This window comes from Sapajus apella, unplaced genomic scaffold (genome assembly GCF_009761245.1).
Source record: "Sapajus apella isolate SASKATOON/1434 unplaced genomic scaffold, GSC_monkey_1.0 scaffold49, whole genome shotgun sequence".
Lineage (NCBI taxonomy): Eukaryota > Metazoa > Chordata > Mammalia > Primates > Cebidae > Sapajus > Sapajus apella.
In genome coordinates, this window is record NW_022436989.1 from 6,181,291 (window position 1) to 6,197,906 (window position 16,616).

The following is a 16,616-nucleotide window of genomic DNA, read 5'->3' on the forward strand; positions in this document are numbered from 1 at the left end:
CCTATGCATCATTCCCTGAATCATGCTTTTAAATGTATAAATTAAGATACTTAGGATTGCAAAGGAAACCAAAAATGTTAAAGTGACCAGAATATTTTTGCAAATACATTTATGATATGCTAATGTGTATCCTGCAGTACATATTCATGAAATAACAAGATCTGGTCACTACCGCACTTTCAAAGCAGTGAGAAAGACTTGGAAATGTTGTCTATAACTATATCACAGTATGAATTTTTTTTTTTTTTTGAGACGGAGTCTCACTCTGTTGCCCAGGCTGGAGTGCAGTAGCCCAAACTTGGCTCACTGCAACCAACCTCCACCTCCCGGGTTCCATTATCCTGCTTCAGCCTCCTGAGTAGCTAGGATTACAGGTGCACACCACCACACCCAGATAATTTTTGAATTTTTAGTAGAGACAGGGTTTCACTGTGTTGGCCAGGCTGGTATCAAACTTCTGACCTCGTGATCTGCCTACCTCAGCCTCCCAAAATGCTGGGATTACAGACATGAGCCACCGTGCCTGGCCTGGAAAATATCTAATGGAGACAAAATTGCAAGTTTCATTAATATTCCTGTGGTTTGTTGCCTATGTTCATAACTGGAGGGAATTTTACATTTTAGGTAGAGACTAGGGAAAATAAAGATGTAAAATTCAAATTCGTAGATCCCCTGAATTCTACCCATAGATCTAAGTTTAAGAACACCTGGTCTAAAAATTTCCAAAAGAGATTGGGAAGAGAACCCACAGGGGACAATGTGAAGAAGGGGATGTTATGGAGTCGTCTGTAATTGTACAGTTATACTATATTCCTCCCTTCATATGTTGGTTTATCTGGGCTTCTTGTGACTCCTCTAGTCTTTCTTCATATACCTCTTATATCAAAGTAGAATTAAAACTAGCCAGCTCTTCATTTGTTGGCAGCTGCTGTGTTTTGGCATTGTTTTCCTGGAGGGATGTTTTTGTTTTTTTGTTGAATTGTTTTTTAAGTATATCCAATGGTTGTAGCAGAAACTACGGATTATCTGGGATTGTTTATCCCTGCTATGTCTAGCTTCTATTAACATAGATAATTGGGCTTTAAATGTGAATAGAATGAAGGTATCCAGCTTCAACCTCTGTCTATTGCCTTCAAAGGCCTTGAGGTAGATAAAATAATCCCCTTTCCAACTTGGAACTCTGTCTCCCCTTGACTTCCTGAATGCTGCTTTTTCTTAGACGTCTCTCAGCTTCTCTAATGGTCTCTTCGGAATCCTCTCATCTGTTTCACACTCAACTGCCAGAAAAATGTAGGCGTTTCCCCCACGTTAGGCTTTAGACTGGTTTTCTTGTAGTGTTTTCTTCTTTGATACTCTCTCCCAATCCCCAATTTGCGTTCTTTCCCATGTTCCTTGTCAGTTTTAATGGATCCCAGCTCCCCTCGCCCCAGTTGAGATTTTAACAACACACAACAGGTTATACTATAGTATGTACTTATGGTAGGCACTGGGCATACAATTCTGGACCAGTGAAACAGGTTCCTGCCCTCACACACCCTATCATCTATCAAGGAAGGCCTTGATCAAGTAATTTCAAGAGTGACATGTAGGATGAAAGGGAGGAGCAGGTCACTACAGAAGTTGGTAATAAGGAGAGCTAGCCTAGTTTGGGGGTATACGGAAGCCAATCAGAAGAAGTGAAGTTTCGACTGGAACATTAAAGGTTAACTGTGAGATGGCTCAATAACCAGTGTAGGAATTGGGATTAGGAAGATGCACGTGGAATGCGAAAGTCTAAAAGCAATAGCAGGGAAGGAAGATGTCAAACATGGCTGTGGTATGAAATCCACAAAGGGTATTTGAATCCAGTGAAGCTGCAGAGAGGCAGGCCACGTTCGTAAATCCTTGTCAACAGGGGCGCCTCAAGGGCATCATCCTGAAGACAGTCGGGAAGTCATTAGGCAGCAGGCAGAGTGGCCGGATTCACATTTTTAAAAGATTAATCCAATTTCAGTAGCGAAAATGGTTTGGAGAAAGGCAGGAACCCATCTGAGGAGACCACTGGAGGGGGTTATAGAGCCCAGTTAAGAGACAATTTGTTGGCTTTGCAAGAAAATGTAAGTCCTCATTGTTTCTGCTTTGCCTGCCCCTCATACCTTTAAGATCTGGTCTCTAAAATAACTGGGCTTTAAACGTGATAGAATGAAGACATCCAGCTTCAACCTCTGTCTGTTGCCTTCAAAGGTCGTGAGGCAGATAAATGGAAAAGCTGCTTGCTGCTTTTCTTTCTCATTCAGCAAATTCAAGCTTCTTTTCCGCCCCCACCCCCCAACCCCGGTCTGTTGCAACAGCTTTACTCTCTACTGCCTTATCTTCCATTTCCCCTTCCTCCATGCACGGCGTGCTGTCAGAGTTAGCCCCCTAAAACACACGTGGTTGCTCCCACATGCATCAAAATTAAGTCCAAGCTCTTCTCCCTTGTTCACAGTCTCTGCGGTGTGGTCCCTACACAGGCTGCTGGCTTTCTCCACCATCGGGAGCTCCCACCACAACTTTCCTGCTTCATGCTCCCCTTGCCTCACTAACTCACAAGTATTCAGACAGGCTATGTTTTACAGACTCCCCCCTCCCTCCTAGAATATCTTTCTCTTCCAACTCACTCATAAGAAATTTGCATCTTTGAAGACTAATTTCAAGCCCAGTTTCCTGCAGATTTCAAGCCCAGCTTCCTCCTGGATGTCCCCAGTCGGAATTAATTTTTCCTTCCTGCCCTTGTTCCAATGGTTCTTTCAGTGATGTGTTTTTCCTTGGATTAAGTTTCTTACCCTTGTTTCACCATTCACTAGAGTTTACCTCCTATTTGAGACAGTATGTATGAGATAGGCTTTTCCAATAAATTATAAGTTTTTGAGGGCTAGGGAGATTTGTGTTAGTTATTTCTATGTTGCACATAGGGATTTGCCTACCCTGTGCTTATAAAGGCTCAACAAATGTTAGATTGGTTTTTGGGTGGTGGTAGGCTGATTGAACCCCAAAATTGCAAATTTATCTGAGCTACATATCCAGAGCCCATTCTGGTTATAATATTCTAGGTATGCACAAGAACATTTTGCTAACAGTATTGTTTTTGTTTCAAAAGGTGGCTAATCACAAGTCTCAATAAGGGTAACAATATAAGTATTGAGAACTGCTGCATTCTATGTTGAAAGCAGAAATTTATTCTATAAGTATTTCATGAGCCCTAATTATGTCTCTGGCTCTAGTGCATATGACTATGAACAAAACAAATTTGTTTTCTGGATATTTTTATAAGGGCTTGAGGCTTTCTCCATCAAGATTACAGGCCAGGTACAGTGGCTAACACCTGTGATGTCAACACTTTGGGAGGCCAAGGAGGGCAAATCACGAGAGGTCAGAAGCTGTAGACAAGCCTGTCCAACATGGTGAAATCCTGTCTCTTTGAAAAATTTAAAAAACAGTTATATAGGCCTGGTGGTGGGTGCCTGTAATCCTAGCTTCTTGGGAGGTTGAGTTAGGAGAACTGCTTGAACTCAGGAGGTGGAGGTTGCAGTGAGCCACGATTGCACCATTGTACTCCGGCCTGGGTGACACAGCAAGACCTTATCTCAAAGAAAAAGAATTGTAGAAGAATATACATGAATAAATCAAGCTTAATAAAGCTGGAAAAAAATAGTTCATTCCTTTGGTCAGATGTTATCTGTCACCTAACGCAGAAGTGAAAAAAAAATGCAGCCAAGGAAAGGTATGACAACACAATGGATATATGGCCAATATAACAAAAAGAGAAAAACAAACAGAAGATTGCTGATTGCAGCTTACTTAGGGCTTGATTATACTGTAATTTTACCCTTTTCTTGTCTCTGATTTTAATAAAGCCCTGCAGCAAGCAGGTGCTATAATTTTCTTCTCAGTGTCACTTTACACTGTAGACTGGGAAGCATCAGTGGATACTCAGCAATAATAACTGCATTTATTGGGTTCTAATATATGCCCTGCATTGTATTAGAAACTGGAGATATATAAAATTCAATTTATAGTCTCAAATAGCTCGCAGAGTAGTATCTTATATAGGAACTGAATTGCTTCCAGGAAAAAAAATAAAGGAATATATTACTAGATGAGGATGCTTCTGTAGGAAGCTCACAATTTTTTTTGCAGGCAAGATTGAAACTGGACGTTAGAGACATACTCCGTGATTTTCTGAAACATAAATGCAGTGCTCACTATGAAAAAATAGGCCATAAACTCTCAGAACACAATCGATTAGTGGAGGTTAAATATGTAAGAGGAATTTTATGGGAAAAAAATGCAAATTATGAGAAGAGAATACATTCAGAATGAGTAAAGAGTATTTTTTAGATGTCTACTGTATGCATGTATAAAGATCTGTGGCTTCAAATTTGACTAGATTTTGTTTGTTTGTTTTTCAAAATCTTTTCTAAGAATTGCCCTGGTGGAAAATATTCCTGAAGGCCTTAACTATTCAGAAAATGCACCATTTCACTTATCACTTTTCCAAGGCTGGATGAATTTACTCAACATGGCCAAAAAGTCTGTTGACATAGTGTCTTCCCATTGGGATCTCAACCACACTCATCCATCAGCATGTCAGGTAAGCTACATCTTCTGTGTGTGTGATAATTTTACTTATGTGCATTTTACACTCTTTGGCGTTCTCGTCCTCCACTCCTCAAACTCAAGCTCATTTCTTTTAGTCTACCCACACCCTGAGTACACGTACATCACATCATTGCATTTATGTGAATGTGCTGTTGTTAATCATATGTCGTTCAGCGCCTACTCGAATGCCAGGTTTGCAGGGACAAAATCGTGTTTCATCTTTGCCTACAATCGGCTCTTTATACAGAATGGCTGTATTGTACAACTTCAGGGGGTGCTGTTTACATATAATCTCTGTCAACGGCATGGTCCAGAATTCTGCTTCACATAACCTGCGTGTTTACAGTTCTAATTCTGTAACTGCTTACTGATGCATTATTTGGTTAGTTTGTATTATGATTTACCTTTCAAGTTATAATTCACCCACAGCCAAATGTTTTAATAATAGAGTGAAATTTCCCAGGATAGTTATTTTTTCTCAACTGTCATATCTGGGTGAATAGAAAAAAGAAATACTCTTATTTCTTTTAAAAAAAAAAATAAGGCTTAGGAGAACTACCTCTAGAAAATTGACTTAATGATCTGAATAATTTCTGAATAAAAGCTCTGGGTATAAGAAAATGGTGCTGATGTTTTTAGTACGTTTTTCTTTATATTGGTACAACAGTGGTAGTTTACATTAAGCTACCCTATCTAAATATATAGCCATTGGCCTACACTTAACATGTCATATATAAGTCAAGGGTAAAATAAGTTTTGTCTCCTTTTATACAGAATGTACTGGCATTAAGCTTATAATCATGATCTCACTGGTACTTTGAAAGCTATTGAATTTATTCTGTTATACTATGTTAAAGTCAAAAGCTGCTGGAAAATAAAAGCAAACAAAAAACACAAAGGCCATAACTAGTGAAGAATGGAATCAATTTGTTAACTATATTCTACACTTTTCCATCTCTGCTGAAGTTTAAATAAGTGTTTCAGGATTTATCACTACATAGTATCTCCTAAAATATAGTGGTTTAAAAAACAGTATTTATTTATTCATGATTCTGGGCAGGGTTTGGCAGAGAAGACTCATCTCTGATCCACATGGTGTTGGCTGGGTGGCTTAGCTGGGGCTGGAGAATCCTGGATGGCTTTCCTCACGTGTCTGGTATCTCAGCTGGAGTGACTGGAACATCTGGGATGGCTGCAGTCTGCCTGCAGGTTCTCTCATCATTCAGTAAACAATCCTGAATATGGAATCCTGAATATGGTGGCTGGAAACAATCCAACCACCTCTTTACATGGTGGTTGGGTCCTCAGAAGGCAGAGGGCTCTGGAATCCTAGAGTGTTGCTCCCAATCTATTCCATTGGTACAAGCACATCTCAAGTCCAGGATGGGAGAAGCAACATCCAAGTGCAGGAATGAGGATGACTGTGACCATCTTTGAAAATAACATACCACAGCCCACTCTCTGGCTGTAGCAATTCCTATCTCTTCTACATGTAAAACACATTCACCTCATTCCTCGAAATGTGAATTCTACTACATCAAGGGCTCTGGAGGGAAGCCAGAGATCGCCTCTAATACCCCGTCCACTCTGGCTGGATCTACAAATCAAATTGATACCAGGCAGATTGACAGGAGTAAATTTTATTAGTTTTACTCATACATGTGGATCTTCATGAGAGTGAAGTCCAAAGATGTGGCCAAAGTAAGATGTTTTTGTACTTTTTAGACAAAGAACAATAAATTTGGGAAGAAGTGACACAAAGGGGATCTGTGTGGGGGCAGCAAATTTCTAGGGGAACCACTAGGAGATACAGAGGAGGAATAAAACTAGTGGGGGATAGGGTTACTTCATTAAGTATATCCATTTGGGTCCGTGGCAGCCCCCAGTTTTCAGTCTCTGGTGATAGGGGCTATTTTTTCACCCTGGTACAGGGAGGATGTGCTTCTCAGAAGAATCTTTATGGTTTGCTGCATGCAGGAAGAGACAGGTCAGCTATCCTTTACTGAACTACCATTGGCCCAGTGTTTTGCACTTGAAATCATCATCAGTATACCAGTCTGACATATTGTGAGATGCCACATCCTTCAATCCTCACCTCAAAATCCAGAATCTCTTTATTTGCATCAGGTCTGGATCTGAATGAGGCCCCTCACGTGGACTTCTCTTGATTTAGCAACATGTGAACTAAAAAGAATAGTTATATGCCCCCAAACACAGACGCTGAATGTAAAATGCTAAGACAGGGGTAAGGTAACTAGAGATACTTTGGTTCAAAGGGGGCAATTGGAGAGTAGAAGATTGCCTCCTGGAGTGTGTGAGCGCGAGCAGGTATGGCTCTAGACTGGCTAGCTTGCATATGAACGCCTGGCTGAGGCATTCTTACCTCTAAGCATTGGCTAAGCCTTGGAGGGGCAGTCTCTTCTCAGTCAGAAAGGTGTGTGTGTGTGTGTGTGTGTGTGCGCGCGCGCGCGCGCGCACACACATGCGTGCGCTAGCACATGTGTGTGTGCACGCATGTGTGCATTTTTAATTGATGCATAATAGATATACATCATTTTGGGGTACATGTAATAATTCATTATTATAGTTTGTAGAGATCCAGTCAGTGTACTTTGGGAATTGATCACCTTAAACATTTGTCTTTTCTTTAGGCCAGAACCATTCAAATTCTTCCCTGAAGACAGAGCCTTGCTTTGTCACCCAGGTTGGAGTGTAGTGGTGCGATCTCAGCTCACTGCAACCTCTGCCTCCTGGGCTCAAGTGATTCTCCTGCCTCAGCCTCCCAAGTAGCTGGGATTATGGGTTCATGACACCATGCTCAACTAAGTTTTCTTATTTTTAGTAGAGATGAGGTTTCACCTTGTTGGCCAGGCTGGTCTCGAATTCCTGACCTCAAGTGATCCACCCGCCTTGGCCTCCCAAAGTGCTGGGATTACAGGCATGAGCCACTGTGCCCAGCCCCCTTCTACTTATTTTGAAATGGACAGTAGATTATTGTAAACTATATTTACCCTACTATCTATCTAGTACTAGGTCTTATTTCTCCTACCAAACTGTATGTTTGTGTCTGTCAATCAAGTTCTCTTCATCGACCTCCCACGCTTCCCAGCCCAGAAAGGTTTTTTTAAATGTCAGAATGTCATAATATACAGAAAATTATACGCCGTACAGAGCCCTTTTGTTTGGCTAAGAAGGCCATAGACACCCACCACCTGAAGTCATTTCTTACTTCAAGAATGTTGTGGTGAGTCGAGACACCAACCTCGATTCTCTACATTTTATCTAAATTCTGCAGGAAAACTAAACAACTCCTTCTTTAGTTTATCTCGCTCTTTGTACCCCTCATTATATACTGCAAAAATTTATAATCTGCCTGAAGAATTTCAGCTGGCTTCACAAGTCCAGTAGTTGTATTTTCTATGTTCTACTTTATAGCAGGTGGACTATTGCCAGCACTGTGCCATCACATCATGCAGACAGGCCTTTCTCAAGACTTCAAAAGCAACTTCCTGGCTGTTCTTCCAGCCTTGAATAATAGGAGCAGAGGCCAACCTCTACCATGACCCAATCCCACATGGCTTTATTTGTTTACTTATTTATTTTTTTGAGATGGAGTTTCACTCTGTCACCAAGGCTGGACTACAGTGGTGTGATCTTGGCTCACTGCAACCTCCATCTCCTGGGTTCAAGTGATTCTCCTGCCTCAGCCTCCTGAGTAGCTGGGATTGCAGGAACTTCCCACCACACCTGGCTAATTTTTGTATTTTTAGTAGAGATGGGGTTTCACCATGTTGACCAGACTGGTCTTGAACTCCTAACCTCAAGTGATTCACCTGCTGTGGTCTCCCATATGACTTCAGGTTTTTATATAGTAGTTTCTGTTTCGGTTACCTATGCCATGTAACAAACAGCTACAAACCATATTCTTCATTGTGTCCTACAATTCCGCAGGTTGGCTGCACTATCCTTTTGCGCCAAGAGCGCTCGCTGGAATCGCTCACACAGCTGCACGTAGGGGCTGGGCCGTCTGAAGGCTAGCCAGGTCTCATGCTCCCCAAGTGGACTCTCTTAATTCAGTAATTTAACCCAAGCTATATATAGGGCAGCTGGGTTCCAACAGGATGAAAATATAAACTATAAGACCTCTTAATGCCTGGATTCCTGGAACATTTGCCACATTCTGTTAGTCAAAGCAAGGCACAAGGCCAGTCCTCAGGGGAGGGGCAGTAGACCCCGGCAGTAGCATGCATGGGAGGAACTGTTGAAAGCTGACATTGGAAACAATCTACTGGAGGTGATCTGGTAGTGTGAGCAAGAGATAGTTCAAGTCGTCTTTCCTTAATCCTAGGAAGGCCAGTACATAGCCACTAAATGCAACAGGAGCTGCAAGCTTAGTTTGATTTGGGGAACCATGCAGTGGGCCCTGACCAGCACAGGCAACCGTGCTGTGTGAGCACGGGCTGTTAACAGCTCCTTTCCACCTCATGTGCTCCACAGAAGAGCCAGGTGTGTTAAACACACAGTAGGAAGATTTGCATTTACGCTTGGACTTGACGACCTGATTATCTCTTTTCTGCTATGCTGTGCCTTGGGAATGCTGACTTTTTCTCTTCAACTACAACGTTGTTTTTCCTGAGTGGCTTTCTTTTTCCCCTATGCTTTACCATTTCTCTCTGACCCTACCCTAAATCCTGGTTGGTTTTCAGTATCTATAATCAATCTAGATTGGAGCTGATTGGGCTGGGACATCCTAGGTAATGTGCAGCATTCCCCAGGGGTGCTCAATAAGTCTGTCTGCAGGACTCAGAGGATTTGGGGGGCTGAGGCAGTAATGCGGGGCACCCTGTGGTTTGGTCAGCACTGAGGATTGTTGTGAGGTGGTTCATACGACTGGAGCAGATGCTATGCAGGCAAAGTTCACATCCCTAGGAGGGTGACTTCGCCTCCCATCTTTAAAAGGGGCATGATCTTCCAGTGCAGTCTGAGGATTTCTGGGCCTTCCAGCTTTTAATCTGACCTTTCTTCCTAGTCCTTCAGCTGTGAGCTAAAGTCTTGCTCCTCAAAGTGTGGCCGTTGGATAAGCAGCAGCATCTTCATTACCTGGGAGGAAACAAGAAATGCAGGTTCCCAGAACTCACCCCAGCCCTCCTGACATCAGAATCTGCATTTCAACAAAATCCTCAACTGATTCATTTGCTCAAAAAGATCTGGAAAATGCTGAACTGAAACATTCTTCCCTCATGCTCTATGAGCCCAGCAAACTACCCTAGTGTTCAGAGCCTCTGGTAGAAGGAAGGTCTGTATCACGGTTCCTAAGGCTACATACGGAGAGTAATCCCACCCTCCTGCGCCTCGCTCATGGCTGAGGAGAGCTGAGGTTCCATGTCAGCTTTGCATGACACTGCAAGCATGGGTGCCTAGATACACAGTGAATAGTTGTTGAATGGATTTTGTCAAAGATAACCAAAAGTGGATACTAAAGTGATGGGGACTGATTTTGGTCAGTAATAAACCATTGCAATAGGGAAGTGTATCCAGGATGGACTGAACTCAGCCTTGATTTGTGAAGAAGTGACTGGGAGTTTAGAAGAGAATGAGGAAGTGGGAATGACATGGGCTTGGGCAGAGTCATGGAATTAGAAATTTATTAAAGGCCGGACGTGGTGGCTCATGCCTGTAATCCCAGCATTTTGGGAGGCTGAGGTGGGCAGATCACCTGAGATCAGGAGTTCAAAATCTGCCCGACTAACATAGTGAAACCCTGTTTCTACTAAAAGTACAAAAAAATTAGCCGGGTATGGCAGTGCATGCCTGTAATCCCAGCTACTCAGGAGGCTGAGACAGGAGAATTGCTCGAACCCAGGAGGGGGAAGTTGTGGTGAGCTGAGATCACACCATTGCATTCCAGCTTGGGCAGCAAGACCAGAACTCTGTCTCAAAAAAAAAAAAAGAAAGAAAAAGAAATTTATTGAAAATCGGGAGGGAGAGGTTGGTCCACGTGAAACCCATCTGGCTTTGCTAACTGGCACTTGTATAAATTAGACTCCTACCCTCCCGCAGAGGCTGTGAGACAGGGGCCCTATTGTTGTGGATTGGAACAAACAGCAGGTAGTCAAATGTGGCAAATCATGTGTCAGCCTTGAGCTTTCTCAGGCAGGTCCCTTACAGGGGAATAAGGGCCATCCTGGGGATGTGGCCTTGAGCAGGTAGACACTATGTTAGTGTTTGGTCAAGCCTTTTAAGTGGAGCTGTGAAAAAGATGGATAAAATCTTCTGTGCTGAGAATCAGCAGTCAGAGACCAGGGTTGAGGCTTAGTCAAGAAGGGGGCTCAGAGAAGTCTGGGTAGAGTTTGGCCAAAGAGAGAAGCTTCGTCAATTCTCCATGACATGAGAAGAAATTCAGGTAGATGCTATTGATGTGGAAAGACGATAACACTTGGAGGCCTAGTTCAAGTCGCTCTCTAACAACTGGCCTGCTGCCAACAAATGGACCTTTTCAACTTACTGCCGATGACATAACTACTGTTGAACTCACAGGCAAGCTCTTGGAAAGAGACCTAGTTTAGCCCAATGTCTTCTGGTAGAGTCAGACTGCTCCTGCCAAGGAGACATCTCTTAGTTCCCTCTTATCTCCCTGACGGCCCCAGACTTGTGTACCGTGTAAAACCAGTTGGTTTTCTGTAGTTTTGAGCCTAATTTTGCTTTCCCTCTTTACAAGGGGAAGATCTGTCTTTGCAGTCATGTAGGATAGAGGGGCTTTATCTGCTTTGGGAAATAAATGGATTCAAGGTGCTGTGAGACTGATCTCATAAACAGTTGTCCCTACACCTGCCTGTCCTTGGCCATGCCCTGTGGGGAACCAGAAACAATAATTTTGGAGGGTTCTCACTTCAGCAAGGTAGTGGAATTTCTCCTCTTTCTCTAGTTTGTTGGTAGCCAAGTGACTGTTTCTGCAGAATGCCATGCCTTTGGTCTCCACTGGCCAAGAGCCAGGCGTGGACCTGCTCTTTAAAGAAAGAGCGAGCATGCAGAAGCTAGGGTGTTCTGTTGCCTGACTGGCTCTCTTTCACCTTGCCCCATTCACCTCTCTCAACCCCTAGAGCAGCTTACACAACAGGCTAGCATTAAAAGGTCCAGGGGAACTTATCTAACGACCACATTTCTTGGGCATTTAAAGACTAACTTTAGAGGGCCAGGCATGGTGGCTCATGCCTGTAATCCCAGCACTTTGGGAGGCTGATGTGGGCAGATCGCCTGAGCAGGAGTTTGAGACCAGACTGACCAACATGGTAAAACCCCATCTGTCCCAAAAATACAGACATTAGCTGAGTGCATGGCACATGCCTGTCATCCCAGCTGCCCAGGAGGCTGAGGCAGGAGAATTGCTGGAACCTGGGAGGCAGAGGCTACAGTAAGCTGAGATGGAGCCACTGCACTCCAATCTGAGCGACAGAGCGAGACTCTGTGTCATGAAAAAAAAAAAAAAATAGAGTCTGTTCCACTCCTTTCCCCCTGACTGGGCAAGTAGGGGAATAATTGTGTAGTGATCAAGAATGGAGAAAGGAAACAGGTGCTCACTGCCACCTCCTCTTTGGGTACAGTTCAAGGACCCCTATATCCCTTTCTTTTCAGATAAAATCGCCAAGTTTTACCCTAAAACTGCAGTGCCTAAGAAAGGAGGCACTAACTTAAAGCTACTTTGGTTTAAATTTTTACCCGATTTTATCTTTCAAATTGAAAAGGAAATTCAGGACTACCCAGCTTTTCAAACTTGGGGCAGCCAGTCTTTGGACTTGTGTGTGCTCTTTTACTTTTACCAAGACCCTGTAAATATTGGGAGATAGTCACTCATTGGTTTATCGCGTGCAAAAAACAAAATGCTAGGAAAAATGGTTCACACCCTAATTATTTAAATTTAAATTTAAATTTTCTTTAAATTTAAATTTTCTTTAAAATATTCGTGTGCCAAACACTATCATTCACAAATATGTGTGATAAGAAAAATTGTGTCAGGTTCGCAGCTTATTTTTCATTAATTTTTTTTTAGAAATAATATTTTTTATTTGGGGGACAATAGTCAAATGTGACATTTAGTTCTAAACCAACACAGCCAGAAAAGTCCTAAATAGAACCATAAATGGCACGTGTATAAACAGGAACTATAACTAAAAAGCAGCCCAGCTGTTTATTATAATGTAGCGGTAAGGAAATGCGCCAAGAAACCGTGTAGCCAGCAGCAAGCAGCATAGCTGAGAAGCAAACGCGCACATTTTATTGGTCTGGTCTCAGGCTGAATAGCAATTTCGTAACAGTGAGTGATGGTTGTCACTAACAGGAATGATGACTATGTGCTTTTTTATTTTTCATTTGCATGGAAACAGACGGGTTGATTTAAAATGTGGTTTTTATCTGTACCTCCAAAAGGCTGCTGTTTGGGTTTCTACCCTGAAATACCCACTTTGTTTTTTTTTTTAATCTCCCACCTGCTGTTAATCTCTTTGTGTTCCTTTCCTCCTGTGCTAAAGGAAACTGGAGGGTACCCTTACTCCATATTCATGCCTGCGAAGGGCTGCTGAGGTCTATAGTTTCATGATAAATTCTAAAATATAGAATTTTATATTTTAGAATTTTATGAAAATACATGGTCAGGCAAAAGGTTTTGTTTTTCTGTCTGTCTTGATGATGAGATGCCACCCTAAAATACTGAAGTTCCTAGGACATCTTGATTGCTAATTTATGGGACAAAATGATGGGAATTTATGAAATCAAGCTTGTTCGGAAACAGCCAGGAAATATAACTGAAAAAGGCTTCTTAGTAGAGCTATCTAATTCATTGGGCAAAAAAAAAAAAACTAAAAACTCATACTTTGAATTCACTGTGAGGAATCAATAAAATAATGAGCTGCAGCAGTAGAATCTTAAAGAGATGTATTTATGTGAAATCAATTAGATACTAGTCTATCAGTGAGCTGTGATTGCCAACTGACGATACATCACAATTGTTTGATTTTGAGAAATTATGATTTTTTAAAATTGAACAGTATTTAATAAATCACAAGCAGCAAACATAAAAGCTCAGTGATCCAGGAGGCTGTTTTTGGAAAGTACAAGCCTGGATCCTACCTCTACACTGTGGCTAGCAGATCTTAGAGAGACTGCAGAAATGAGCCAGGAGTGGAGCTAAGGGTTTTTGTTTTGTTTCTTGACCTACCTATTAGCTGTGCAACCTTGGGCAAGAGGATGAACTCTCTATGCCTCAGTTTCCTCGACAGCAAAATCAGGGTGATAACAGAACCTGTCTCGTAGGTTGTTGTGAAGATTAGATTAGTTAATACATATGAAGAGTGTAGAATAGTGTTTGACCATTTTGGTGCCTATAAAAGGTTTATTATGATCGTGAATATTGTAATTCACATTCACTTATTTGTGTACACTCTGAAACTCTAGTTCAAGTTTATTCTATTAGCAGCAAGCTCTTTTTTTTTTTTTTTTTTTTTGAGATGGAGTTTTGCTCTTGTCGCCCATACTGGAGTGCAGTGGTGCAATCTCACTGCAACCTCCATCTCTCAGGTTCAAGCCATTCTCCTGCCTCAGCCCCCAGAGTAGCTGGGACAATAGGTGCACACACCACCATGCCTGGCTAATTTTTGTAGTTTAGCAGAGACGGAGTTTCATCATGTTGGCCGTGATGTTCTTGATCTCCTGACCTTGTAATACACTTGCCTTGGCCTCCCAAGATGCTGGGAATACAGTCGTGAGCCACCGAGCCTGGCCGGCAGCAAGTGTTGATTATGGCCTTGCACTGTGCTAGAAACTGGTCACCATGTAAAATTAGACAGGGATTATAGTTTCTACAAATGTGAGACTCTGAGTAGGTAAGAAGGATTAGGCAAGTGATCGTTAAGTGTGGAATTCTTACTTTCATTTGCTGTATTAATTAGAAATCTTCAAGCGTGCCTGCACACACACAGCCTGACTCTCACTCTTCTACTCAAGCAGTTCTCAGCTGACACACCCAATCTTTGGAGAAGCAGGGGGCACTTCAGCTTTGGAAAAGATCTGGAAGGACCGATCACCCCCTCACCATCCAAAAGAGCCCCATTCTCAGGAATTCTGCAAGCTTAAGAAACCCTTTTTTACCTCTCCGTTTGTCCTGAAATGTATGACCAATCACTATCTGGCAAAAATTATCTGCTAAGATCGTGAAGTATTTGATCTTAGAGCAGTGTTATTTAATAGAAAATACAACCCCAGTCTATATTTGCTGATATATATATACATACATATATATGTGTATGTATATAATATATACATACATACGTGTGTGTATAAATATATATATAAATCTCCCTGTGAACAAGTGACATCTTGAATTTTGAAAAAACAGCATATTATATGGTCTTCTCAAACCTACAGTCCCTTCCGATTTTTGTTGATTGACGTTTTGTTCTATTTTGAAAACCCATATGACCTGGCAGCATTCACATGAGCCTGCCATTGAGCTGCAGGCAGCTGTATTCACATGTGACAGGTCTCCTGGCACTGTCTGGTAGCCCACTCATTCCTTTTCTGCAATATTCTTCCTAACTGACCCGATCAATGCAGTTTAATAAACATACAAGGGCTTTTGTTTCATCAAATTAGAAAACGTTTCCTTGTCATGTTTCATAGCCATCCTTATGATTCATTCATAAATGGTATGATTAACATTTTCTATTACAACCACTGTATGTTTTGGCCCATAATGCCTCTTACCTGTCCTAAGGAAGCCCACGGTCTGGTGGAGTCCTCTACGGCCCCGTGCCTCCAGCACCTCTTACTCCCAGGTTCCGCCATCCTTTTCATTCTCCATCTTCCCTGGCCCTCTAGGACCACTTGTCCTCTCTTGCCCATCCCTACAGTCCTAGGCAAGTCCCCATTCCCTCTTCAGGTCTTCTAAAGGAGACTATTCACTCATTATGCACACAGTCAGCATCTACTTTGTAACATAGGGCTGTGCCTGAAACCCAGAAGAATCCTATTTTTGACAATGTCACTCCCATGTAAAAGTCTGATAAAAGTGTCCAATAATCATATAGCCCGAACATGAAATATTTAATTAAAATTTCTTTTTTTAACGATTTTTTTAACCCATGAAAACAACATCACAGCATTTCCTAGTTTTCATTTTGCCCGAAAAAAATATTGGCATAGTTGGTGGAGACTGGATCCTTTAAATAATTGAAATTCTTTGAGCCTATTGTAAGTGGCAGGTTGGGTAAGGGAGTCAGGGAAAGCAGGATATTCTGATGCAGCGTGAAAACACACATTTCATGTTTGTTTTGATGTAGATCCTGAGGGCTTACACACGTTTCTACTGTATTATGCAAACTTCCTACAGTGTAGTTTGTCTATGTTTAATAAGGACATAGAGAAAAATAAAACTGTATAAATTAATGAAAGCATAATTAGGATACATACAAATTCTGTTGTTGACGTGGCTCCATTCGGAATTGCTTATTTTGTTTCTGTTTAGTTCTCAGAGCTTGCTTTTACAGAAAAGGCAAACTTGCAGTGTTATTCCAGAGGCATGTACTAATACATTTGAATGACTAATAGTTTAGTAGTCGTGGTCTCATTGAACAAACGTCAAAACTCCTCTAATCTTCACTGGCCTCATCTATTAATTAAAATTAATGAATTAAATATTAAAATTAATTCTGATTTATAAAATCATAACCCTCTATAAAATGAGTATAATAATGATCCCTATCTCATTTAATTGCTTAGTGAATGCAATCAGGTACTATTTGCGAAACGATGAAGAATGGAGTCTATAAAAGGTAGTCGTGGTTTTCATTTTTGTGGTTTTGGTGCAGGACATTTACTTTCAAATTTAGTGGACACTTAACTGTAATCTTACAACAAGAATGATATTCAACTGTCAGGATTTCAACTTATAAGAAAAGACGTTAAGATAGGAAATTCTACACAGAATACAAATTCAAATTGCTCTC

General features: G+C 41.6%; 1 protein-coding gene across 3 annotated transcripts in view; it reads left to right on the plus strand.

Annotated features, from left to right (window-relative positions):
* The window catches only part of PLD5 (phospholipase D family member 5), a 377,410-nt gene that overhangs the window by 204,769 nt on the left and 156,025 nt on the right, over window positions 1-16,616 (plus strand). For all 3 annotated transcript variants that reach the window (XM_032242218.1, XM_032242219.1, XM_032242220.1), the window contains one exon: window positions 4,444-4,612. In XM_032242218.1, the coding sequence (XP_032098109.1) occupies window positions 4,444-4,612 (169 nt within the window). The remainder of the gene's footprint in view (window positions 1-4,443; window positions 4,613-16,616) is intronic.